The sequence below is a fragment of the Anopheles coluzzii genome, chromosome 2 (assembly GCF_943734685.1).
Source record: "Anopheles coluzzii chromosome 2, AcolN3, whole genome shotgun sequence".
NCBI classification, from domain to species: Eukaryota; Metazoa; Arthropoda; class Insecta; order Diptera; family Culicidae; genus Anopheles; species Anopheles coluzzii.
This window is the reverse complement of record NC_064670.1, coordinates 20708774-20735704: the sequence shown is the minus strand read 5'-3', so window position 1 is coordinate 20735704 and position 26931 is coordinate 20708774. Positions and strand designations below refer to the sequence as shown.

The following is a 26931-nucleotide window of genomic DNA, read 5'->3' as shown; positions in this document are numbered from 1 at the left end:
TGAAAGCGAACTTGCACTATGGACCACAGGCGCACCACTACAGTCCAAACAAACGACGCAATTAGCGCACACTATGGGCCACCGAATCGGCCACAATTCACTGTGGAAGGGCAAACTGCGGTCAAAATCGAATGAACAATGACAGCTGATTGTCAGCAAAAATTGTGTGTTTTTTTTGCTCACACACACCAGTCGTACTGGTTTGGGGCTGCCACCGCGTACAAAATTTTCAACAACAGCACCCCACTACGATAGGTCATCGCTAATCGGCAATAGAGTTTAGGGCCTGTGTCATACGTTTCCTCGCACCATCCCAGTTGTGTGCGTGCGTTGTGCTGCCGTGAAGACGGGGAAAACGCCGTTTTTCCTCGCTGCGGGTGAAAACTTCCAGTGAAGCCAATTGGTGTCTGTGTATCTGTGTGAGTGCGTGTGTATCCGGATTCCTCCAGTTTTGCTAGGGCAAAGAGTAGGGGAGGAAAATATACTCCAAACCCCCCTACCCCAGTGTTGCATTTGGTAGGAAACCAGCTGCTTGCTTTTCTTGGGGGCGAGGGCCGGGGCCAATTGCTCGCGCAGCAAGTGGCACCAACAGAAACGCCATGGGCAAGGTGAAATTATCCCTGCTGGTGGCCGCCGTGGTTGCCGTCAACTGTTGCTGCCTCTCGGTGTACGGCTACACGGTGCAGAATGTGAATCGCGCCGCCGATGGTTCCCACGATCTGGATGAAAGCTTCCTCCAGCAGCCCCACTACCGGAGCAACAACGAGCTGCTCGACCTGTTGGCGCACCTGCAGAAGGACTACCCGGAGCTGGCCAAGGTGCACACGATCGGTCAGTCGCGCGAAGGCGTCCCGCTGTCCGTGCTGGAGATACGGCCGAACGTGAACCGACCGCGGCCATTGCTGATGCCCATGTTAAAGTACGTGGGCAACATGCACGGCGACGAGACGGTGGGCCGCGAGCTGCTCCTCTACCTGGCGCAGTATCTGCTGTCCAACTATGGCCGGGATCCGGAAGTGAGTGCGCTGGTCAACGAAACGGCCATCTACCTGATGCCGACGATGAACCCGGACGGCTACGAACGGTCGAAGGTAAGCCACTGCGATTCTTTTGGCGCAACATATTGCACTAGATTGTGGTGGAGTGGGAGTGGGGTTTGGGGGAAGGAAAGGTGGAAGACACCCGCATACAGGCATTAGCGCCAGCTGGGAAGGTTTGTGACGTCAAACGGAGCAGCGCAACACAAGGTGGCACATATTCAAATCCATCAACCAAGGAAATGTTGGTGGGACGCGTTTCCAGGGGGAGATAGGGACTCCGCACGAAAATTCCTAACAGATGGAAACAGCGTAGGCGCTGTTAGGTATTGTAAAGGGAGAACGCACACACAACCATCACGTTTCGGTGTAGTATTGGAGAGTTTGTAATTTGTTCGTTGCAGCTAATCCCAACTTTTAAGTTCTTTTAACAATGATGAAATCGCTTCGAGCATGCAAATATCGCCCCACTCAGAAAAGGGCAAATTAGTCTGTGATGAAACAATGAGGAAATGAGGATATTTAAATCCGTAGTAACAGTTGCCAGACGTTAGGTCACCTCTTGTGTGCCATTATAAATGTTCAAAAATATCAAAGACAGGCACTGTTGACTCCTTTCGTGCAACGCAGTTTTTACAGCCACACCTCATCTAGTTAGATCGCGCCTTGCCACAGTGTTCCCCCCACCACCATCCCACACCCGTATGCCTTTCACCAGCATCCAGCAAAACGGACCTCGTGGACTCGATTCGTCACCAGTAGTACCGCCGACAGCAAAGCAACGTGGTGCTACACATAAACCGGTCATTAGGAGAGGGGGATAACTGCTCAGCGCTCGGTTTCTATTATATCACGTCACTCACTGCCAAACATCGCGCTCAACCCTTCATTTCTTACCTTCGCTTGATCGCGGCACGCTGCACGGATACGCGCTGAAACATGCCGTTTGGTGGTGTCTTTGATCGAGCGGTAGATCCGCTTCCGGAATCTGCAATCTTCGGAATCAGGGGCAGTGATTTTCGCTCCGGTCGAGCGGCTTCGCACCGTACGGGGTTCTGGGTCAAAACTTTCACTCTCACTCTCAGGCAGTGGGGTAAGGGGAAAGGAAAATGTTTACACTGTGGTAAATGAATCGCTGGAATGCGGAAAATTCTACCCACAAAGAGGAGTAGTACAGCACCAATCACACTGCCTCACACTGACATCTGTATCGTTCGGGGGAATGAAAAGTTCTATAGAAACAAGCTCTGTTCTATGGGTTGCTTTTTTTTGTTCTTCTTCATTTCCCCTCGCTACGACCGAGTGGATGTGAAAAGCGCAGTTTTCACTTCACATGCATCCGTGAAAATGCGCCCACTCTAGCCCACTCTAGGGAAGCGAACGAGACTGTGCATTGAAGCGTAAGATGACAAGAACTGGCGTTAGAGCATGTGACACAGTTTAGCATCATCCATATTCTAATCGTTGGCCGCTGGTAACAGTTTAGTTCATCCAACCCTCCCCAGGCACACCGCACTGTCCCAGGCACGGAACAAGCGATTACGCATACTTTATGTGTTTGAATACAATTAGGTGGAAAGTTTACGGTTGAGCTATGTATTTGATTATAGAATGCTGTCGAGCGATAATGCAGTTCCATTTGCCGTTTCGATGCCAATTAGAGGCGAAACTTTCATCGAACTAATTGTAAATGTTCAAATTAATCAACAGCCAAGCGTGTGAGTGGGCTTTGATTGTTCAATATCCCCCTTATCATTAATTTGTAATAATTTTCACCAATGGAAAATCAACAATTTGCACCCGCTTTAGCGTTTCACATCCCATAAATTACAAATCAAATGTAAAATGCTCGCACTCGCACACAGGCTTTAAGTATCAGCTTAAGGTCATCAATGCCATTGCCATTGCAGCGACATCAAGCACAGCGCCACGACCACTTATGCATCTTTCCGGCTGCAACGCATCCACCACCCTCAGTGACTACATCCAACTGTATGATTGTTATTATTATTATTCTTCACTCTATGACGCGCGTCTGAAGGTGTCGTAGTGTCGTGTGGGACGCACTGCGGAGCGCAGCGCACTGTGCTTTGTAAAGCTTCCAATACAATGGTAAAACGCACCCTTGCGATGCCGGGATGGAGGAAGAGTTAACAAAAAGAGGACACTTCGCCGTCTTACCGAGATATGACGCACGGCGTTGGTCTTCCTTTACCATTTTCTAAACCGTCCTTTTTTGTGTATTTTGAGCTCCCTTCTTTCATAGAGCATAAATTGTGTGCCTCAAGACACATCCCACATCAAATTATCCGGAAAAGCGTACACGCGGGGCCACAACATCGGTTGTCTGATTCAATTATTGCTTACTGCTGCTTACTTGCTCGGGTGACTCTACCAGCAGTGGCGTGATTGTCGTTCTCTTCGTCCGTACCAGCGTCCGCGCTGCCGTCGGGATGAGCATCACCACTGAAACGGGAGCAAACGGAACATTTAATTAGCACCTTCTTTAACATCTCAACAACGGCGTACGGTGGTGTGGTGTGTGACGTGTATATGATCGAGGTCATTGTTTTGCTTCAGAAGAAAAACCTTCATGCGGTTCAAACCCGTCTGCTGCAAAGCAACCGGGGTGGTCAGCTTCCTACTACACCTATACAGAAAGTACGCATTTAGTGCAACACATAAACGTCAAAACAATGCATTACACGGATGGCAGGAAACGATCGATTAATTCGCACGTTCTGTGTGTAAAATGTAATCTGGAAAATCCCTCGCTGACGCCCGGCATGGCTGACTATGATTTATTGTACGCAGCTATAAAACGTGTCCCAGTGTGACGAGCATTGACACTTTACCTCTACTATACAGCAGCTACGGTGGACACACTGGACGTGGGTTTGATAAATTGAACCGATAACACACGGTTGCACAAATCTGTATCTGTTTTACCGGTATGTTTTACCGGCGTTGGATCGCTGGGTGGGGTTTAAAATCAGCGTTGATTCATTTGACTAGCCACACACGATTTAGTGCTGCGATAAGCAGAATGCTTTTTATTGCTTTTGCACCACTGCAAATGAATATTTTCCAGCGCTCCGTTGCACGGGTGCAAACTGGTACCATATTGCGACGGAAATCCCCGAGCGAAGCAGTTTGCTGGCTAGATGATGCATTAATGGGAAGCAAACAGGTTACTGAAGGTTTGTCCGTTGTTTGTTGTGTTATTGTTTGAATATTTATTTTAATAATTTTATTTCAATTTTCTTTCTACTGCCAATGCGCTCATTCAATGTTTCGTTCATTCGCATATCCCGTGAGGTGGCGAACCACAAGCATATGATGACTGCAGCGAAACACTTTACGTGGGATTGGACGGATGAATCCGTGGGATGATTTTGCCTCCCCCTCCTGAGCGTGTACTGTTTTCGACGAGCTTTTCCGCACTTTGTTTGTGAATGGCCGTACGTACGTAACAGCGCTTTTCCGCTGTGAATCAACCGATAACCCGTAGGATGGGATGGCGTGCGTGGGCTTTGAAGCGAATGGGGCACTGTTACGCTTTTCTTTTGCATATTAGTCTAAAATGTCACAGCTTGACTGGCAGGGGGCGCATAAACAGTTTGAAAATCACGCTGTGACGCAAATAACTACTCCAGTGGGCCTAAGCAAATAGAAAATAAGCTGTTGGATTTCTTGCTGTCCCTCTATTAATAATTTTGATTTGTTTTCCTCGCTTTTCCAGGAAGGTGTCTGTGAATCGCCGCCAGACTACGTGGGCCGCTACAATGCGGCGAATGTGGATTTGAATCGTGATTTCCCGGACCGGTTCGACGATGAGCGTACGCGCCATCAGCGCATGAGGAACCGCCAGCCGGAAACGGTGGCCGTGATGAACTGGATCCTGAACAATCCGTTCGTGCTGTCGGCCAACCTGCACGGCGGTGCGGTCGTTGCCAGCTACCCGTACGACAATTCGATGTAAGGCACACTCCCGTCCTCGGCAAAGCTCGCATGTTGCGCTATCTCGGGTGGCCAGGTGGCGAACAAATTATTTATCATTTGTTTCTACTTCTAGCCATCATCATGACTGCTGCGAAGAGAGCCGCACGCCGGACAATAAGTTCTTCCGCTATGCAGCCCTCACGTACGCCGAAAATCATCCGGTGATGCGGCAGGGCCGAGACTGCAACGAAACGTTCCCGAGCGGCATCACCAACGGTGCGTACTGGTACGAGCTGAGCGGTGGCATGCAGGATTTCAACTACGTGTACAGCAACTGCTTCGAGGTGACGCTGGAGCTGAGCTGCTGCAAGTTTCCGTTCGCCCGCGAGCTGCCCAGAGAGTGGAACAAAAACAAGCGCAGTCTGCTCGAGTACATGAAGCTGGTGCACGTCGGAGTGAAGGTATGGGGGGAAAGGGTGGATCAAGATGCCAAGGGACTTTATTCAATTGATTGGTGATGTTTTCGATGCCATAGGGACTCGTTACGGACAGTGCCGGCTATCCGATCAAGGATGCGGACGTCATCGTGAGCGGAATCGATCGTAACATGCGCACCAGCGAGCGGGGCGAATACTGGCGCCTTCTGACACCGGGCCAGTACAATGTGCGCGTAGAGGCGGTTGGGTAAGTCGTCGAGCTTTCGCTTCTTTTGCCTGTCCATCATGATTTACATTTTTTTTTTGTCTTCCATCACCTTTGCAGCTATTATCCGAGCGAGCCGGTAACCGTGCAGGTTAAGGTCGATCAGCCGCTGCAGGTGAACTTCAGCCTGAAGAGCTACGACACGCAAGAAGGTATCTAAAGCTTCTATCTTCAGCTACGGTCGCCCTCCGCCCTGCTGCGGTGTGTCCAGCTGCTTGCTTCAAATCGTAATGCCAGGGGGCGGCGGAACGAGAGAAAGGGAGGGTTGGGAAAGGTTGCGATACCTTCCACTTACCAATGAATGGCTTTCACACTTTTCTGTAGCAGGCACCACACCACTCTTTTTAACCACTGCACGTGCGGGCAGGAGGAAGTTCAAACCTTCGTTCCGTTTTTTGTTGTATGCCCCACTCGCTTCGAGCACATGATCTTTATATAATTTTTATTTTTTGTTATTTTAAAAAAAGCCCAGAGAACAAATGATACAGGAGATTTATCCATTTTACAGTGGAAACTGTGTACAAACACACATTACTCATGTTTCATATCGTTTTATCTTTTGTATGAACAAATCAACTGCTTTTACGTTCGAATATCGCTCGAATCTTTAATGCAAGAGGCAAGCATCTGGCACAGAGAAGCGAAAAACTAACAAACAATACCTATCCTCCTCCACATACCCTCCTCCTTGAGTATTAAAACACATGCCACAAACTGTATCGAGGAAGCAATCCGGAGGAAGGAGTAAAGAGAAAAAGAAAAAAGAACCATATTTGTCTTGAGAAAAACGAACGATCGATCAAGAACATGCTGTTAATTGCTCGAATATATACTAACCAAAGTGTTCGTAATGATGGTGCATGGGATGCTGGTAACAAACGGAACCGACTAACACTTTAACAACACAAATAGCAATCTAATTGCGGTAATTAGGGTGAACCTACTATTATTATAGCTTCTGCAAGCATTTATGTCGGGTTATGGTTATGGTAACTAAAGCAAATGGTAACTAAACTTCCTAGGTTAAGCAATACCAAAACTGTTTCCCCCCTTTTCCCTATTGTGCATGAAGACCAGGATCGTTGCTTTGTTGCGCATGCCACAGCAGCACAGCCTCTCAGAGTAAAATTCATTTTTCCGCTTCTGTTTTTAACACTGCCTCTAGCCTCTATATCCTATCATTTTAGGGGGAAAATAGATTTTAAACATCATGTTTAATGCGAAACCCATTTTTGGTTGAATTTTCAAGAAAAGTCTCAAATAATTTACATGCACACTTCACTGCTGATCGCCAAGCCGGTTTTTCTTTACAGATTGTTGATTAACTATTGCTTTGTATTTGCAAACACAGTAAACACTTCTCCAGATATGTGTTCTTTTAATAGCAAAACCAACCACTTCTCTCTCACACTCACACACACACACACATACGGTTTCTGTTATCTGTTCTGGTGTGCAAATGGGGAGATCGTGCATGTTATTAAATGTCCCTCAAACAACTAATGTCGTTACAACACTGTTAAGGGAATCTTCTGCTCCTTTGCATTGCTGTACATTCCCCCCCAATAGGGCGCTCGCCTTCCCCCTCCAGAAACAGTAAGACCCAGACGGGAGGCGAAAACAAAGATGTATAAATGTTTAGAATACTTCGCTATAATCTCCTCCTCTTAGTGGAATTATAAATTAAAAAAACAAACACACGTGTTGTAAAATGCCCCATTTAACACTCTGCACGCAACCTCACACACACACAGACACAAATATATAACAAATAGATGGAACCAAAATATTGTACCGTTACGACAACTCTCCCCACACTTTACAATGAAATTTTTCACTGTTGGGTGTACAAAAAACATTAGAAGAACCGTGCGAGGAGAAATGAGATAACAATAAAGAGATACCAAGTACGTACTAATGGCACAATTTGAACTTTAATGATCACGGTGAAAATGTAATTCACGAATTAGTGTACTATATATATATGCATATATACTGTAGCATGTATTCATATTGAAGGTTATGCTGTCTGTTTGTGTGTTTGTCTGTGATTCGTCCTGTGACTGCAGATTCGAAGTGATATCTCACAATCTAGGTTGGATTCTTTTCTTTCTAAAACGAAAGGCTGATCCATTGCTGGGTGCAACAACAACAACAACAACAGCAACAAAAACTAACACAACAACATGTACCAAAAACTGCAACACTAACTAATAATTCATGTAAATATTACAATATATTTTAAGCAAATACTAAACAGCTAACAGGAACGTTAATTTTAAACACGCCTAAACGCAGCCAACAACATACCATTTTAATTCCTAATGTGTCCCCCCACCTTGCAGCTCCGTCCAAGGCCGAACAGGTGCGCGTAGTGCGTGAAACCTTCGACGAGTACGGGTTTGCCAAGACGCCCGCATTTGTGCATCACAACTACACCTCCATGGTTAGGTAAGTCAGCGAATGCTAAATAAAGCAAACATGTATGCCCTTTTCTCCTTCTTTTTTGCTATTAAAATATGTTGTGCATCCTTCATCTCTTTACAGCTACATACAAGACCTTGCCAGCAACTACCCGTCCATCACGCATCTGTACACGATCGGCAAATCGGTGCAGGGGCGCGACCTCTGGGTGATGGAAGTGACCGAGCAGCCGGGACAGCACGCGCCCGGCAAGCCGGAGGTGAAGTACATTGCCAACATGCACGGCAACGAGGTGGTCGGCCGGGAGCTGCTGCTCCTGTTTGCGACGTATCTGTGCGAAAACTATAATCGCACGCAGCGCATCACGCGGCTGCTGAACCGCACCCGGCTCCATCTGCTGTTCAGCATGAACCCGGACGGGTACGAGCTGGCCGACATCAGCGACAAGGAGAGCTTGCGCGGTCGCTCGAACGCCAACAACGTCGATCTGAACCGCAACTTTCCGGACCAGTTCGGGCGCAACCAGTACAACGCGCACCAGGAGCCGGAAACGCTCGCCGTCATGAACTGGTCGCTCGCGACACCGTTCGTACTGTCGGCGAACCTACACGGCGGGGCGCTGGTCGCCAACTACCCGTTCGACGATTCGCCGAAGGACTTTGCGTACTCGAGCGGGTACGGCGATCCGCGGACGGTGAAAAACCCGACGGAAGAGAACGAGCTGTTCCAGTATCTGGCACACGTGTACGCAAACGTGAGTGTGGCGCGCGTGGCGGCTGTGTTTTGCTCGCAAGTGTATTGAATTTTCGTGTTCCCATTGCAGTCACACACTACGATGCACCTGGGACGGCCGTGCCCGAGTTTTCTGCGGGAAAACTTCCCCGACGGCATCACGAACGGGGCCGCCTGGTACAGCGTGACGGGCGGCATGCAGGACTGGTCGTACGTGGTTGGCGGTGCGTACGAGCTCACGCTCGAGGTCGGCTGCGACAAGTTCCCTCCCGCCGCGCAGCTGCCCGAGTTTTGGAAGCAAAACCGCGAGGCTTTGCTGCAGTACGTGGAGCAGGCGCAGCACGGCATCACCGGGTACGTGCGCAGCACGATCGGCCATCCGATTGCGCGGGCCAGCGTGCAGGTGAACCAGATCGAGCATGTGACCTACACGACAGCGAACGGCGATTTCTACCGGCTGCTACTGCCCGGCCTGTACAACGTTACGGCCGAGGCGGAGGGCTACGAACCGCAGACGCTGCAGGTGCGCATCCCGCCCGAAGCGGACCGAGCAGTGATCGTCGATTTTCAGCTGATGCGGGACGATCCGCAGCACTGGTCGTCGGCGTACGACTACCGGACGCTGGAAAACGTGATCAAAACGCGGTACCATTCGGACGCCGAGCTGAAATCGACCATGGCCGAGTTCGAGAACAAGGACTACAAAACGGTCTCGCTGGAGTTAAGCGGCAATGAGGTGTCGATGGCGTACCCGTCGGTGAAGGTGACCGATAGTGTAAGTTGTAGCTGGGGCGAAAAAGTGGATGAAAAGATAAACATTTCAGTAACTGTATTCCTCTCTCCCGGCAGATCGGAACACCGGAGGAGACAAAGCTGCACATCCTGATCATATCGTCCCTCTTTCAAACGGCGGCGATCGGGCGCGAGATGGTGATGAACCTAGCCCGGCACGTTCTGGCGGGCTACTTAATCAAAGAGCCGCTGCTCATTAAGCTGCTCGAAAATGCCGTCCTACACTTTGTGCCGGTGAAGAACGATTTCGAGGAAGTAATGGCCCAGTTCCGGGCCAACGCTTCCGTGTGTAATCCGACGCTGCATACGGACGAGCTGGCGGACAAGCTGCTGAATGCGGAAACGGACCACCAGAAGGATATGTTCCTGCGCATGCTGAAGGAGGACGAGTACGATCTGGCCCTTACGTTTGCGGCCGGCGGGCACGATGTGTTGTAAGTGGAAGCGACGACGACACTTTATCATGTGATTGTCGCTTTACACGCCAATTGTTCACCCCTCTCTCTCTCTTTTAGCTTCCCCAACACGGACGATAAGGTGGCGATCTATTCGCGCTTTGCGGAGAAAATCAAGGGCCACAAGTACCGGCAGGCCGCCAGCACGGACAAGTGTACGGTCGATGCGGGGCAGCTGCACCAGGTCGAGGCGACGCAGCGCGTCACGAACGCCATCCACAAGCTGTACGAGGTGCCGCTGTTTACGATGCAGCTCGGCTGCTGCAAGATGCCATCCGAGCCGGCGATCGCCAGCGTCTGGCGCCAGAATCTGGAGCGGATGATCAACTTCCTGCGCCTGATCGATACGGGCATTCGCGGGTACGTGAAGGACGTTCAGGGTGCACCGTTGCGCAAAGCGATACTGCGCGTGCGCGGCAACAATCTGATCTACAAGGTAACGCCCAACCTGGCCCACTTCCGCATCGTGCTGCCGTCCGGCTCGATGGAGATCGAAATCAGCTGCTACAACTACACCTCGCGCATCGTGCCGATCACGCTGGCCGACGATCAGATACTGGATCTGGGCGACGTCGTGATGGAGGTGGCAGCCCGGCCGCGGGAAAGCATTGTCGCACCGCCCGTACCGCTGCTGGTGCCGCAAGCGGTGGCGGTGCCGGAAAAGCACCACGACTTTGGTGTGCTCGAACCGAGCAAAACGATGAAAGTGTTCCCGCAGGACGGTGGCGTCGAGGTGAATGCTGTTGTGAGTGGTGAGTTACGGAGTGGTGAGAGCGTGGTGAAGGTGATTGATTTGTTTCATTGCCTACCTTGATTCGTCGCAACAGGAATCGTACTGGACGATGGCAATCATCCGCTGCCCGATGCGAAAGTGTACGTAACCGATGCGCATAGCCAGCAGGTGCTGGCCAACGGGCGCACGGGACCGTTGGGCAAGTTCCAGTTTGAGTCACTGTCCGGCACGAAGGACATTGTGGTGCATGCGGAACCGCACGGGTATGAGGCAGGCGAAAAGTAAGTTAAAAGGGAAAAATTGTAGGAGAAAATGAATCTTCCGTACTGTAACTTCGTATACCATATTCTCTCCCTTCCCCAGAACCATTCGCCAAGGTCCGCTGGGCGGTGCGACCGGCATCGTGTTCCATCTGACGCGCGACGAGCGCGTGCTCGGCCTGCCGCGGCTCGTATTCGTCATACTGGCCGGGTGCGTCTCGGTCGGCATCATCGTTGCCGGCATCATGTGCTTCATGTACATTCAGGCGCGCCGGCGCGACTCGCGCTACTACTACAACTTCTCGCTGCTGCCGCAGAAGGGCGAACCGAACCGCAAGCTGTTCGACGACGACGAAGAAACGGAACTGTTCCGTGCGTCCACGAAAAGTAAGTGCACGTTTTAAGCAGCCGGAAATGCGCAGCAGTCCCCCCTCTGACCAAACCTTTTTTTCACAGAGCTGCAGCCATACTACGACGACGAACAGGATCCGATCACCGACACGGATGACGACAGCGAGGAGGAAATCGTGATGCTAAATCCCTCCTTCCGCAACACCATTAGTCAATCGTAGTAACCGGGGGCGCTGCTAAGACTTTTGCGCGCTGTGTGCAACACACAGCACCGCGCAAAGCCGGTCAATTATCTCCGCGTACCTTTTGAAGCTGCTTTCTACCGAGAAGCGCGGCCCCGCCGCCCATTCGTCCTGAACGATCGTTCGTAGTAGATGGGCCATTTTAATGACCAACACCCATTACCCCGGGCGACACACACTCTCCACGGTGGACAACTTGCCTTTCTGCTGCTGTTGAAATCATCGGTATCCAGTAACTAGTAATGTAACTATGACAACGAACACACAAATCGGCGCCACCAACCACAACTCCGGCCCAACTTACTTGCATGACAATGGTTGGCTTCTTCTAACAACTTTCATGTGTGATAACCGTCCGATAAGTACAGTTCTTGCGTCCAGAGAGAAGGTAAAAACGCACAGAATCGTCCCAGTCCCAGAGTACTGCATTTGGTTGGTGTTGTTCCCTGGCACAAATTACCTTAAGAGGGAACAGAGAGCAGTCTGACCACTCTACTGACAGGCAACATTCGAGCATCATGCTGCGAAGAAAACAAGAAACAGAAGGAAGAAGCAGTAGACAACGTGTAATTAAGAATACATTCCCCAGCGTACAGAGAACCGGCAGGGTAGTAGGCAGAGATGCTCCCATCCATCATTGCTGTGCTGTTTAGAATAATTTATATTTTATATTTTTAAGTGAAACAAACTCTACTACCTACACTTAATAAACCGCATCAACGTTGTTGTTTGTGTAATTAGCTTTTATCCTGGTTTTAATTTCCCATAATCGTCGCTTTGTGATCATGCGGGGTAAGCCAGGAGGTCTCATAGCTGTGGGACACTTTATTGACTCCTTACGTGTATTGGGAATTGGACTCTATAGCACACTTGCTGGACATATCCAATAGGAAGAGTCCAATTTCCAACTTATAAATTTCTCTTCCAATACGAAAGAGTCAAGGAAGTGTCCCACAACTATGAGAACACGCTGAAAACCCTGTAATGTGATATTGACACGTTCTTCCCTCTCTTATCATATTATTCATTGTTTTTTTTTTTGTTTTTTCAAAAGAAGGCTTTATTATTGAAACTTTCATCGTTCTTCCATTGTTTGAGTCTTTATTGCACCGTCGTAATACGTGTTTGTGGTCGCCTTTGCGCATTACGCAAGATGATGTGTTAATGTTCTTTTACTGTAAAGGGTCTTATTGGAATAGCAAAATCGGACAAAAAGGGTTCTTTTTGCAGTGTTCGTTACAAGACTTATTTTTGCTTTCTGTTTTGTTTTATCAAAGAGGACACACACATCATTATTATTTGGCGGCGGCCCACAGTTGTTATGGGCTACTTTTAAGTACGGTTTTGGAAGACACCGGAAGGTCAGTGGTCACTTGTTGGTTAATGGATGGGTTTCTCCTCCCTCTATTTCACCACTCCCTTACTTGTCTCTTACTTCGAGGGTGTAGAGAAGAGTGCATGAACGACGAAGGGCGACAACATTCCATGTGTTGGTGATCATCATCATTCACAGTTCAAAGATGATTTTGCTTCTACGAAACCATTTTTTATCGCTTTAAATTAGCTTTTAAATCAGTTGTTTGTTAGCATTAAACGCTGAACACTTTTACAAACAGGGGAACAGAGCTGAAACCCGATTTACATGAATCAGTCATTTTTGAAGTCATTAAGAAACAAGCTTTACATCGCAGAGTAGAGTAAAAAATCCTGCTAGTTAATAGATTTACAAGAAGCAGCTTCATGCAAAAATAAAGGAGCTACTGAAAACCACATTATCATACGATATTTTGTTTGTCTTCAATTCGTTGTTCTGGTCTTCTTCTTTTCTTATCAAATAGCTTGCAACAGCCAACTATTGAAAAGTTACACTTGAACTCTGTTCTATTTTGTTTACACTACCATTTTTAGACCAATTTGGATGTGTTTCATTTGATGCTATTTTGTTCGTTAATATTTTAAGTTCAACAAAGGATCTTACACGCATGCAAGGGCACACTGTACCATCATCATACCACAAGCTAACAAACAAAACCAAACAAAGCAAAGTTTACAAAGGAACCGACCGAGGGGGGAGCTAGAAACAACCAATAAAAAAACGACTAATAGTGTACTTTACACACTCACATCATTTCCAGAGGGAGTCGACATTAATATTCTTTCACTGAAATCAATTGCGGGAAAAACGGGAACAATAAGATGCCTTCTTCTCATAACAAGACCATAATACAGTGATAGAGAGCTCTACACATTTTCCCTTTCAACCATATTTTGTATTATATTTTCCATCGGGTTTCTTTTCACTAGCGGTTCTACCCTCCCCTCCCATGCCCCGGGAGATAGAGCATGGAGAGAAGCGGAAAGGGTTAGCAGCAGCCGCTGTTCGTTCTATTCAGCACCACGGTGCTTTCATTGTTCTAATAAAAAAAATAATAATAACGGGGATAAAAATGAGAATACGTATTGTTGTGCTTTTGCTGCGTTCCGCCGGGGGGGGACGATGGGGGATAAAGGATGTTGTTTGAATTGGTGCGCGCGCGCGCAGAACACACGCGGAATCGTTTAGTTTATTGCAAAGAAGAACGCCAGGCGATGTGATCGTGACTGGTGGTGGTGGTGGTAGTGGTGATGGGTTGCGCGCTATTGTAGGTAAAAACGGTGCGTGGTGGGTAGGGATGAAAAACGTATCCAAAAAAAGACGACAAAAACGAGATGAGCGCCACCGCGACAGTGTAGATTTAGTCTTCCTCAGATTCGCTTTCTGTAAAATAGTAAGGAGATAGAAATAGAAACACATCATTAGTATTTGAATGATACATTCCTCTTGAGTGGGCTAAATTTATATCAAAATGTGGAACACTAATAATCTGTATTGCTTAAGCTCTCGTCTTTCTATTTCGCGATAAAAAAAAAAGATAAGTAGAACTCGCGGCAACTTTACTATCGCATCAATTCAAGAACGAACGCTGCACACCTAATACAACAATGCAGTCCGTGTTTGCCATGATGCAACTAACCGGACGATTGTCCAAATGAGACAATCGAAACCGTAAACAAAAGCAGCATAACAAGCACATGCACACATACCTTCTTCGGCATTTTGAAGCCATTCAATGAATTTTTTCATCTGTTCAAGGAAGTGCATCTTTCCCTTGTTCGAATGGCCCTCCTTGTACCACTTCAGAATCGAATCTTCCGTGATAACTTCGGCTGCAAATGAGGAAAAAAGAGATAAAAACGTAAATTAAGTATGTGGTGTTCCAGCAGCTGTAGTAGCGGGAATAAACAATAGTGCTTACTTTTGTAAAAGAGCAGAACAATCTTCGAAAAGGCTTTCATAAAGTTCATGTTCTCGTAGCAAAACTCCTGCACCTTCAGCAGCAGGGCCATCTCCGACCGGTCCGTGGTGGTGAACGCTTCGAACAGTGGCGTGTAGGTGCGCAGATGTTTCGTTGCCTGCTCCGTGACCAGTTCCTCTTTCTTGTTCCATTCGGCTAGCGACATTACGGTGGACCAAATCTGAAGAGAAAGCACATCGTTCACTTGACTGCATTTAGACATGCACTAATAACGGTTACACCACATGCACAGCGCGCGCCACTATGAGACAAGTAATGCGATTTAAATAAACTGTTCCGATAATATGGTTAAAAGAATGTTGCCCTTTATTGCTAAACGAAGCATTTATTGCTAAACGCTTTGTTGCAAACGATGCAGCAAACATCCCAAACACACACTAAGGGACATGAATGAATATCATATCACTTTTGGCAAACCATTTGGAACCATAGCACGGTAAGGGATCCGCAGAAAATGGATTTGTCTAGGGCCGTAGGCAGGAGGAGCAAGTGGGCGCTTTGTGCGAGCAAGCTGGGAAGGTTATAGAATACTTACGAGACCAACAACTTCATGCTCGGGAATGTTAGATTTCGTCGACATTTCCTTCGTGTCGGCGATAATATCCTTAATTGTCTTGTTATCGTTAATATCATCAACTAGCAGCTGTGAAGTGGAAGATTGAAAAGAGGCCGAACAAACGATTAGATTCATGAAAGTAACAAAGAGATTATTTAAATGCTTAATATAAAACAACGTACAGATGTTTGAAATCTAACGCGTTGAACGACATTTAATAACAAAAACGGATTGTACTCCGAATTGCAATCGTCCAACGCAGTACGATTTAAATTATGGTTTAATATCCCAGTAACATCATTCTACCACTTGTGGCAGATTGTTAGTCGATAATCAAAGGAGCATATGGACCATTAAAGGTACATTTTTCCATTTGATCGTACAACTTGTTCTGGGAGCAAGCTAAGCTTAGTGCTCTCTTTCTCTCTCTCTCGTAATTACAACCGGATAGCCAATTTTACTTCTGTCTCAGAGTGAAAAAGCAAGTAAATGCTCATGAGATGTGAGAGACCATTTACTGATGCACATGATTCTGATGACTTTCTTGCACACGATTTCCCACCAAACAGATCGATATGTAGCGATACAATTTAGTTCTACTAACTAATGTGCGTATATCACGGTTTGGAGAAAAAGGCTCGGTTTCATTTACACAAAAGTTTTTAGCAACATTTAGCACTGTGTACATGCCAACAGAGACATTTATATCGCCGACTTAAAGAAGTTATCGGTAATATGTATATTAATGCTGTCGACACACTGAAGTATTCTATTGCACACAGTCGACACCTACAAACGGTTTGTATCAGCATAAGTAGGTTCTAATAAGGTGCGTTTTCTTTCCATTCGACCAAATAAGAGTAAGATAGAGCTGCACATCAGCTTAACTTACTCGCCGAAGCATTAACGTGATCGTACACGACCAATGCATTGTTTCCTTACCTGCGTCAGTTCTCGTTTCGCTTCCTGGCTCGCCTGATTCATGTGGAGCTTGAAGATGTCGGCCAGATCCTTCTCGACGAGCACCGTCTTGAGGTAGTCCTCGTTGCGCTTGTTCAAGGGCAGAAACTCCAGCAGGCGGTTGTCGAGACCGCTCTTGCGCAATGCCGCCACCAAAGGCGCATTGCCGCCCTTTTCCTGCTTGTAGGTGACGAACACCTCTAGCAGAAACTCGAGCGCGAGCCCGTCCTTCGTCAGGTGTTCATTGTTCAGTACGCTCAACACTTGCGGCGGAATGGAACCATTGGCTGTAGTAGTGATTTGGCGTAGAGAAGAAGAGGGAAATGCAAAAGGTAAAATGTTAAAATTGTACACACAACACAAATCTACGCGAGTAAATGCAATCGTTTCTAGCAAAGTGATTTTTTTACATTTTGTAATAGTCCTCATTGACGCCAAAAGTCACAGAAAACTGTAGGATAAGTGATGACGTAAGCAAAACGAACTATTATTTACTATTGGCACTTTTTATATTTGTATTAAACCATCGGCATGAATAAAATAGCATCGCCTCCGGCAGTTTGATCCTAGTGCCGCGCAGAGCATGATGATGATGGAAACGATTGAAAGGAATAGAGCAGTAACTTACCCATCCACAGAGCCGTCATGCGAGCGAGCTTGATCCTTTCGAGTGGAGTAAAACCCTTGATGAAGATGAGAATTTTCTTCATCTCCTCTTCAAACATTTTCTCGAGATACTTGTATCGACGCATAAGCCGCATAAAGATCTGTAGGGAAAATCAGAGAGAATAGAAGAGAGTCAGGCTTAGTATGAGGATGCACCACCCATTACAAGTTTGGGACTGTTTCTGCACTAAATTAATTCAACAAAAGAAATTATGTCGGAAAACTAGAAAAGATCCATCTTCAGGCAGTCCGAAAAATATGAATCTCAAGCAAAAAGTTTCCAAAATGATTTCGCACACGTGTCTACACCGAGATGCTGTGGAGATCGATCTCATTCAGCATTCGGTTCTAGCTAAAAGTGTGCAAGAGATGCGTTATTTCCCTGTAAGCTCTTTTGGCCGTACCTGCTCATGGTTCCGCATCGATTCCATGTCTTCCGATGCTGCGAATATACAGCGATCGGTACGTGGTTTCTCGCCATCTTGTGAGATAGATCCTCCGGGAACTGTAACAGACAACGACAATGAGGGGAAGGTTATTTAAAGAGTTCTCTCCGTGAAGCATGTGGTGTGCGAGCACTCTTAACACGTGAGCAGCTACTTACCGAGTAATCCACCAGCAATTAAGATATCGAATAATACTTCACCGTAGCGACGATAGTCGAGTTTATTACCAGCGCTGTCAAGGTACTTGTAAATTTGCTCTAGATCTTCAGCTGCATCGAGACCTGCAATGACCGCGTCACGGAATCCCGTGGGGTCATTCTTCTCTCTTTCATCTGCAAATCGAAAAAAGGGGAAAAAATACATTAGCAAACAATTCAAAGTAAACAGGTGTTGGAGTGTGTAAATTCCTTCCGGAAAAATGATATTTATATTTGTTTCTGTAGCCAGGCTGCGTGTTACTGCACGTACGGGAAATCAAACATGCGTAACATAGCTAAGCCGAAGCCAGTCTTAATCTCACAGTATCTTCTTTTATTTATCCACAAGCAAGAGCATTCATATACGGCAACAGGCATGTGGCAGGGAACTGTGTATATTAATTGGAGGATATACATTATACCAATTTGCTGGGGGTTTATACTTTTATTACATCCTTGCCCACCAAGAGCAGACGATAGCAGTCGAAACAAATATCGTACAGATATTTTTACATTGTAAGTCTTGATTCTGTAGCCAGGCTGCGTGTTACGGCACATACGGGAAATCAAACATGCGTAACATAGCTAAGCCGAAGCCAGTCTTAATCTCACAGTATCTTCTATTATTACATCCACAAGCAAGAGCATTTAAATACGGCAACACAAGCATGTGGCAGGGAACTGTGTATTTTGATAAAAGATCATTAATATCATTTGCACTGCTCGGTGGTTAGTGCACGGCTCAAAAGGTTTCTGGCTTTACACAACTGGCTGCATTCGTTCTTCGCTTCGCTTCGGGAAGGACGAGACACGTTTCCCCTTGGCATACTGAACAAAGAAATAAGCACGTGTCCAACAATTCCACGTGTTTTACCACAAGACTTCATCGGTCTTTTGCTCAACCCAACGTCACACAATGCAACGTGACTAGAGGCAACCCATCAGGAATCTGGAGGCTTCTTTGAAACGTATTTAAACGTTTTACGATAAAGAAACCCCCCATCGTATTTTTCACTCCACCAGCGATAATATTGCTGCTCTAAATTATCTTCATCATTACGCTATCTATCTATAAGAGCACTTGAGATGTTATTACCATATGTTCGATACACTCACGGGAACACACCAGTGTTCCCACAACGCACAACTCAAAAAAGTACGAGCAGTAAGTTGGAATGAGCGATCGATTTTGCTATACCATGACCGCTCAATAGGTGCAGCATTCGATTCACTTGGACCTATTAGTTAGGTAATGGATACGTACAACAACTAATACACGTGCTTTAACAGATTTGATTCAAACTTACCCCTTTTCCTGGTCTTAATGCGTTGACCTGATAGTACTGGTCTTTCGGCTTTCTGACTCATACAACAAATTACTGCAAAACAGAACAGAGAAGAAAAGGCATACTATTAGGAACAAATATTAAGTAAAATGGCGAAGGTTTACAATTTAAATTACTTCTAAATTTTCTCTCTACCATTGCAGTGCGTGTTTATGTTAAATTATTTATCATTTACCCACTTCGATAAACTATTTGGTGTAGTATTATTCCATTGAAATACTAGATCTTAGCATATTAATTTGATCAATTTACGATCATCTAAAAATTGGCTCATAAGAGACAACTAATAAAAACAATAAAAGGAACGGAACGGCGTTCAAAAAACTTCCACGTCCGGCGTTTCCGATGACCTACATTACGCCGTAAGTCGCTAACGGGGCCATGGACACTACCGCTGTCCTTACCAAATGGACATTGAGAGAGAGAGAGAGACGGGCGTGTGTAAACGCTACCTCATTGTTAGCCCAAGGTTGTAATAAAATACACCATTTAAACAAATCGCAAGCATAGTACATATTGAATTATAAGTAAAAGGCAATAGTTAATAGTTTAAGCTACATCTTGGTAGTTTTGGTAAATCAAAAATGATACACTTTAAACTTAAAAGTAACAACTAACCACACTTCCCCCCAGATATGTACAGAAAATATATAAAAATCGTGCATAGACGGTGCCAAAATAACTGCAAAACTTGATCAAAAGCTGATGATTTCAACAAAAAAAAAAACGAAAAAATGGGGAGGGTTGAGAATGAAAATATGCACGTAGGCTGAGGAATGTAACAAACAAAAACCGAACGTCAGCAACTGAAAAGCTGCTGCTGCCTTCTGCCGAAAAACAGGGTATTCATCCGTCCGCATCTCGCAGAGACGTAGCAGGGGTTCCGTTCGACGAAAGTATCTTACCCGTATTTTCTTCAACCACGAAAAACAAGTTTCAATATGTCTGTTCCCCTGACGACGACGACGACGACAACGACGTGGCTCTTGCTTTTTCGGTCGTCGTGTGCGTATACGTTTCGTTAAACTGATCTGAAAAAGGGCAATACGAAGGTGAGAGATGGTGCAACATCAAACAAACGAGCGGGGCATAGGATACCACCCGCCGCGTGGCAAATGTAACGGGAGGGGGCGTCGTGCCGTTGATGCAAAAAACAAAACATTTCTCCCCTTTTCCTCGCTCGCCTTGGTGCTTTCTGAGGTATTATGAAAAAAGTCCTCTGATTTCCCACCCACCCATCAAAACCCCCCTCTCTCTTTGACTTTGTGAGAAAAATTAAATAATGCTAACATAACGCACTGCTAATTTAACCAGGTTTTATGTCCGCAGCGCCGGAATGTTCTGATCGATATGAGAAAGTCAAATCGACAATCACCACCAAAAAGCCAATCGATCCAAACAACCGTTGATAACGGCATAAAAAGACTGCTGCACCGCAAACGTCGAAAAAACGATCGATTGGGGGTGCAACTACACACGCAACGTTCTGAAATCATTTAAAAAGCTAACTAAACATAAAACATAAATTAAAAACAAAAGAAATAAAATAAAGCTTACTTAGTTACTGGTTTTCCGCAAAAATGAAGTCGTCGGGGCCGATCTATCCAATCACAATGAAAGATGAATGTGTAAAATATTCGGTAAGAAAAATGAACAAACTCAAAAACTGGTACAACACCGCGCGCTCGGGATGGGGGGATATTTGGTTCGTTCGTCTGCTTTTCTCTGTGCTTCCTTTTCGTTTACTGTACACTTTGCTAGATCTTTCTCTGTGGTGGTAGCAGTAGTAGTAATGGGCTCTTTGTTTAGCTAATTGCAATGTGAAGTTCTTTTGTCTCCCAAGAGTTATACACGGTTTGCTACGATCTCTCTGTTTTCGTGATGGTGGGGAGTGGTGGTGGAGTGTGCCTTTTGTGCGATGGTGAAATGGTGAGTGGGGTTGTGATGAAAATGAAGAAAACTAACTTCTACCAAAAAGAAAAAGAAAGAAAACGAAAATAACACTATCAAACATTGTTCCCCCTTTTGGCAAACGAAGTAAAAGAAAATATTTATGCTTTCTCATCCAACAAAGGGGCGATTTTGCCTCCCCCATCTTGATGACGATTACAAAGTGCAACTTAAGTTTTGCAAACAAACCCCCGCTAGACCCATTAACACACGCACACGCCGACATACAAAGTCATATTTAAATTTACAGACCACACTACACATACTGGCGCGTGGTGCTTGCTAGTGTAAAGCCCCGCAGGAACATTTCACGATATCGAGCTTACTTTGGGACATTGAGCCCGTTCCATTTTGAAGCTGTTGGGCATATGGCAACCCAACACAGACCTCCATCTTGGACACAAATTATGGACGAGTTCTCTAAGGGAAGCTGATGGAAGATTTGCGTGTGAGGGCTAGAAAGGCTGTGTTTTTAACCTACATCGCCAACAATCATTCCATTATCATCTACCATCTCATATAGTCCTATCTCTCATACGCTTTACGGACGTATAAAAAATCATGGCTACTCATTTCAACTTGATAAGACAAATGTACTGCACACACTGAGCATGTGACTGTGACACCAATTTCCGTGAGGGGGAACACATTTCCACCCCAGCAGCAGTTAAAAAAGAAAGTCCTTTGCACGGTGCCAAAATTAAACACCCGCAGTAGCTGCATTTGCTGCAAAAAAAAACCCAACACCATGCACTTCCGACGCTTGGTTGATCTTGCAGCCGTTTTTTAAAGGTTATATTCAAGGCAATCCACCGTTAATGTTCGTCGCTAGTCGATTGCCTTAAAGCAGTTCAACAACTTCTCTGCGCCTTGAACGTGTAAAAAAAAAGTCAATGGCAACGATGATAGTGATGACGACGGCGAAGAAATACCCCGTCCCTTCACTGTAGTTATGCTGCCGCTGCTCACGGGCAGCAACATGACACATCGGCATAGAAAGTTAGGTTAAGATTTCCCATCTGCTCGCCGCACCAACCCAATATGACAAGTCCGGAAGGCGGAGAGACAGAAAGGGGAACAGAAAATTTCAATCTATGTCGTCGTGCCCCATACGAAATGGGAAATACAAGAGAATTTTCAACACATTAAGCAATTCGAGGATTATTGACCTTACAGAGACCGAAATCACTGCTAATAAAGAGACTTTTGGCAAAGGGTTTGCGAATCTATCCTACCAACACAAAGCACCCGACAAAAAGTGCGTGTTACCTCCCTCCCCTTCTATCAAACGCCATTTCGCATTCCGCAGAGTATGCGCCATCTTTGAATCTACCGTTCCGCCCGAAACGGGACCTTTCCAGAAAGGAAAGACCACAATGCTTTATCGCTTTGCTGCGATGATTAAAACATCACACAAATAACGATGACTCATGCACGATCCGCACATTTCAACACGATCGTAGAAAAGTCTCACGCAAAGGGCAAACCAACTCCCCCCCAATTCATGAAATTAGAAACTGGCGATTCCGAAGCCATCGAAACCGTGGCAAAACTAGATACAAAAATCTCTACTTCCATCACGCACAGCGAGTGCAGCTTATGAAAAAAAAACCGTGTGTTGCCTAACATTTCTAACCAACTTCCTCTTCCAGACCACTTTTCGACGGTGCCCCGAGCGCGAGAGGGGCAGACCTGCAGCTTTACTTACAATTTTATTAGGTATTTCGCGGAGCACTGGACTGGACTGAGCACAACGATCACACCACACGCGCTGCCGATGGAGAAAGAAATGTGTCGCTGCACTGTCAGAATGGCCACACACGGAAGTTGCACTTCGAGCACTTTTTATGCGAACGCGACAAGACGTTTCGTTCGAGCAGTTTCGTTCCTTCAAACTGCTCGATCCGTTCAAACGTCACGCATCGTGCATTTTTCGCACTAAAAATACTTTAAACCAAAACTTCCCAATAAACTTGCGTTTGAATTATTTAAATCTTTCTTCTTAAAAACTGCAAGATTTATACTTTATTTTAATTAATTTTGAAGTTCTTCCAGAAAAGAACACACCTACAAAAAATGTTATTTGGGTCCACCATTCTGTCATGATCATTGCCTAACAGTTGGTGTTGTTTTTGTGGTGCGATAAAAACATGGCTTCGTTCGTAGCCGCTAGCCGCGCTGCGATTAAATTTCTTCAGGTAAATGCACCAAACACCATACCAAACGAATCAAAACTGTACCAAACCTTCCCCTGTTTTAGCTCCCGTCTGCTGGCTTCCTTGCGCCCTGTTTGCAGAATGCGACCGTCATCAATCAGCAGCAGGTCCGGCACCGGCGTACCAAGCACTGGGACCCCAAGTGGAAGCGATTGCGTAAAGCGAAGTTTGTCAAGATCGATATTCCGAATCTGAACGAGCGGCCGGAAGACTTGTCGCAGGAAGAGATGAAGACGCGCATGAAGGAGCGTGGCATCATGCCGCCCCGGCCATGGCTCGAGCGCCCGTTCCACATCAGCTGCACGGGCGGTGTCTTCGAGCCGTACATACCGCCGGAGGGGGACGGCCGCATGTCGGCCATCTCGCGCGAAGGTGCCAAGCAGAAGATTGAGCAGCTGGAAAAGAAAACCAAATCGATGATGGCGATCCGCAAGATTCGCAATTACGACGAAGATTTCGAACCACCCGAGTTTGCCACACTGGCGCAGGACATCTACATCGAGGCGCACAAAACGCTGTGCGAAAAGAACAAGTACAAGCTGCGCGAGATCGTCACGGAGCGGGCCTACCCGGAGCTGATGCACAACGTGGCAGACAAGACGATCCGGTGGCAGTTTCTGAAATCGCTCGAACCGCCGCGCGTCGTCCATGCGCGCTGCACCGATGTGATTACGAAGGAGAACATCTTCGCCCAGGTGACGGTCCGCTTCCACAGCCAGCAAACGTTGGCCATCTACGACCGGTTCGGGCGGCTGATGCACGGTAGCGAGACGGTAGCGAAGGATTGTCTCGAGTATGTCGTGTTCGAGAAGCATCTGGCCAACGAGTACGGCGTGTGGCGATTGCACGAGAAAATTATTCCCGACTGGATGCCACCGAAGGCGCCCGCTTTCATCACGTACCGCGTGGACGATGAACCGCCGGTGGCTGCAGTGGAAACGGAATCGAAGGAGGTCGCACCGGCAGAAGGTGCGACCTCGGCCGAAACGGTTGCAGCTGCTTGAAGCGCGGTGCTAACAATTGATGACCGTTTAAGATGATGCATTATTAGTCGTTATAATAAAAAAACAAATAATCGTACCCATTTTCGTGTCTGGTTCATGCTCTTCAAGGAGAATTGTATTTCCTTTTATTAAATCATTTCTTGTTAATGAACAACGCGCAACGTTCGTGCCAGTAAACTGAACGAAGGAAATGGATAACTATTACTTCTTCTGCACTTCAAAGCTCCACACGATATTCGACAGTGTGCTCCAAGCAGTTGGACGTATGTACAACGAAGTGAATTACTATTAGCTGGAGAGCTCTGACACGGTAGAACATCGTAAAAAAGTGCTTTATATTACTGTAAATGGTTTCTTTCTCTCTTTTTACTGCCCATCATTCATCATACTTACCATCAGCTTTACAGGTCATATCAACTCACCTTAAAATAGAAAATTAAATAATTTATATTTATTCAAAGCTTTCATTACACTATCCTCACTATGCTATAATCTTCCCGCCCGATAGGCGATGTCCAGTGTTGACTATTTACAAAGGAATCAATATCTCCGTGGCGAAACTTTTAACATCACACACCACACATAGTATTATCACGCCGATTCTCAATCCAATCGACCCGTTGAATTGTGCTAACAATGTTTAAGCCTGTTGAAATTTGGAATAAATTAATTTTTATCCCCTCGAGCTATATAAAACCGATCTTTTACACGTTTGTTTTACGAAGCGCCAAATTTGAAAAATCCTACTCCGCTTCTGGACGTCCGAATCGTCAGAACCGCATTTTGACTATAACCGATTACTACTACACAAAGCTGCTATTCCCTTGATCGAAATATACATTGCGTGCTTGCGCAACGGCAACACTGATCGCCGATGCGCTACCATTACTGCTGCCACCATCGTTGCCACTGCTGGCGCGCTGCTGTCGATTCCCTTCGCGGCCTCCGCGCGATAAATCATTGTGCGTGGTTGAGCTTACAATACCATTACTACTCCCCACGACAGTTCCCACACCTACACCGTTACTATTGCTATTAGGATGATGACTGCTAACCGTGCTGCTGGAGGGACTAAGACCGCCAACGGTTGCACCCGTGCCATTAACACTACCTCCCATACTCCCATTGGTGCTGAGTGTATTAGTGGAGAGACCACCGAGCAGCTCACTAGCACCACTAGACGCACCAGCACTGCCAGGCGGTCCCGGTGCATACGAGGCAGCCACCGGGTGGCCCCAGTTGGAGGGTTTAATGGGTAGAATTTTCGGCTTCGGTGGTAACGGCGGTGGTCCCTTCTGACTATCGGGCGCACCACCACTGATCGCATTCGGCTGCCCGTCCTGACCTGGGGCGGCGGTAGCGTTACTTCCATTCGCTACCGGTTGCGACGTCGCCGTCTGGTAGCCCCCACCGCCATTATGAGTATGATGGTGATGATGATGATGGTAGTGCTGCCCATGGGGATGATGATGCGGATGCAGGTGCGGATGGTGATGATGATGGGACGGATAGTGTACCGCTAGCGGGTAGGGATTGTTGGTGGACGTGTTGCCGTTAGGTGTTGCGCCAGCCGCACCATTCGCACCGGACGCTCCAGCGCCGGCCGGGTGGTAGTGCAGTGGATGCAAATGATTGGCATGTGTCGGTGGCGAGGAACTGTCGGGCGACATTTCGTGCGGATGATGCTCGCAGCACGCGAGGTTGGGCAGGTCGGGACCGTCGGCCGTGCTGCTGGAATCGCTGGAATGATCGCCGGAATAATGCTGCGATGCGGAACTAGATGGGATGGTGCGGGGTGTGGCGGTCACCAGCGCTTGACCATTGTAAGGTCGGGCATGGGTGAAGACTAGGGTAGTGTCTGGAATGAGGAGATGGGCAGAGTGTGTGCGATTAGTACACGGGGGGGATCGATGCGGGGACGATGTTGTAATAGTATGATGGTTTTAAACACATGTACTAGAGTTGATAAGTAATATACTTTAAAGAAATAGTATAACTCAAGATGAAACTCAACGCCACTAACAACAATAACATTTTACTACGACCTCGGGCAACAATAAGGAAACATGCAATTTATATTTGATAGTTTTTTTTTTAAATCATGTATCATGTAAAAACAATGTTAACACCCAAATAATTAACAAAAATATAACAATACATGAAATACAAAAAAACACATAAAATAGGTTTAAATCCATCTAAAATAAAAGTAGTGACAAAATGATCGATAAAATAAAGAAGAAACAAAAAACACTCTGACCATACGTAACGGAAAAGAAACCACAAACACAGCACACAAAACAAAGATAAAAACAAATGGGAATGGCTAATGGTACGCACAAACACAAACGCACACACAGTACATAGATTGAAGGCTCCATCATACGCACATATACATAGGAAAGAACCAAGGTGGGCCAGCTGGAACGTAATGGGTACACAGTTTGGGAGTTCTTTTGGTGTTAGCATTGTTTGGGCCAACTTTATCCAAGAGCAACTTCAACCACGCTCGTTATGCTTCCTGTCGCACGATGAGTTTCACACAAGACGCCAAAGAATTAATG

General features: G+C 46.5%; 4 protein-coding genes across 10 annotated transcripts in view; 2 read left to right on the top strand and 2 right to left on the bottom strand.

The window, feature by feature from the left end:
• Positions 1 to 152: 152 nt before the first annotated feature.
• Positions 153 to 12407, top strand: LOC120948991 (carboxypeptidase D). Its single transcript, XM_040365909.2, has 13 exons — positions 153 to 1091; positions 4780 to 5015; positions 5113 to 5440; positions 5515 to 5663; positions 5742 to 5833; positions 8027 to 8132; positions 8229 to 8859; positions 8929 to 9612; positions 9687 to 10063; positions 10145 to 10836; positions 10912 to 11098; positions 11181 to 11464; positions 11534 to 12407. The coding sequence occupies exons 1-13, from the start codon at positions 600 to 602 to the stop codon at positions 11647 to 11649; spliced, it is 4374 nt and encodes a 1457-aa protein (XP_040221843.2). The 5' UTR covers positions 153 to 599; the 3' UTR covers positions 11650 to 12407.
• Positions 12408 to 13918: 1511 nt separating this feature from the next.
• LOC120949001 (protein krasavietz) lies at positions 13919 to 22985 on the bottom strand. Of its 4 annotated transcripts, XM_049611277.1 has the most exons (12): positions 22856 to 22985; positions 20755 to 20797; positions 20103 to 20228; positions 19159 to 19230; positions 17813 to 17986; positions 17613 to 17713; positions 17171 to 17309; positions 16525 to 16829; positions 15562 to 15669; positions 14967 to 15186; positions 14755 to 14877; positions 13919 to 14428 (listed from the first exon to the last, which is right to left on the bottom strand). In XM_049611277.1, the coding sequence occupies exons 4-12, from the start codon at positions 19217 to 19219 to the stop codon at positions 14406 to 14408; spliced, it is 1254 nt and encodes a 417-aa protein (XP_049467234.1). In that variant the 5' UTR covers positions 19220 to 19230; positions 20103 to 20228; positions 20755 to 20797; positions 22856 to 22985; the 3' UTR covers positions 13919 to 14405. The 4 variants fall into 4 exon arrangements, with proteins under 4 accessions (XP_049467234.1, XP_040221854.1, XP_040221856.1 ...); XM_040365920.2 differs by lacking the exon at positions 20103 to 20228; XM_040365922.2 differs by lacking the exon at positions 20755 to 20797 and having other exon boundaries at positions 22856 to 22950.
• Positions 22986 to 23240: 255 nt separating this feature from the next.
• Positions 23241 to 24443, top strand: LOC120952019 (probable 39S ribosomal protein L45, mitochondrial). Its single transcript, XM_040371083.2, has 2 exons — positions 23241 to 23345; positions 23408 to 24443. The coding sequence occupies exons 1-2, from the start codon at positions 23298 to 23300 to the stop codon at positions 24365 to 24367; spliced, it is 1008 nt and encodes a 335-aa protein (XP_040227017.2). The 5' UTR covers positions 23241 to 23297; the 3' UTR covers positions 24368 to 24443.
• A 353-nt stretch (positions 24444 to 24796) lies between these two features.
• Positions 24797 to 26931, bottom strand: part of LOC120952015 (regulator of G-protein signaling loco) — a 40812-nt gene continuing 38677 nt past the window's right edge. For 2 of the 4 annotated variants that reach the window (XM_040371075.2, XM_040371076.2), the window contains one exon: positions 24797 to 26225. In XM_040371075.2, coding sequence (XP_040227009.2) covers positions 25171 to 26225 — 1055 coding nt within the window. In that variant the 3' untranslated portion in view covers positions 24797 to 25170. Of the gene's footprint in view, positions 26889 to 26931 lie in introns of all 4 variants that reach the window. The other 2 variants (XR_005751235.2, XM_049611273.1) reach the window with 2 other exon arrangements.

Bases quoted from the DNA above. Each gene is read 5' to 3' on its own strand.
- LOC120948991 (XM_040365909.2), top strand. From the start codon at position 600: ATGGGCAAGGTGAAATTATCCCTGCTGGTGGCCGCCGTGGTTGCCGTC. The intron at 5,016-5,112 runs GTAAGGCACACT...TTCTACTTCTAG, and splicing joins TACCCGTACGACAATTCGAT to CCATCATCATGACTGCTGCG. The intron at 8,133-8,228 runs GTAAGTCAGCGA...ATCTCTTTACAG, and splicing joins AACTACACCTCCATGGTTAG to CTACATACAAGACCTTGCCA.
- LOC120952019 (XM_040371083.2), top strand. From the start codon at position 23,298: ATGGCTTCGTTCGTAGCCGCTAGCCGCGCTGCGATTAAATTTCTTCAG. The intron at 23,346-23,407 runs GTAAATGCACCA...CCCCTGTTTTAG, and splicing joins CTGCGATTAAATTTCTTCAG to CTCCCGTCTGCTGGCTTCCT.
- LOC120949001 (XM_049611277.1), bottom strand. From the start codon at position 19,219: ATGAGTCAGAAAGCCGAAAGACCAGTACTATCAGGTCAACGCATTAAG. The intron at 17,310-17,612 runs GTACGGCCAAAA...TTTTCCCTACAG, and splicing joins CGATGCGGAACCATGAGCAG to ATCTTTATGCGGCTTATGCG. The intron at 15,187-15,561 runs GTAAGTATTCTA...CTTTCTCTTCAG, and splicing joins AGCATGAAGTTGTTGGTCTC to ATTTGGTCCACCGTAATGTC.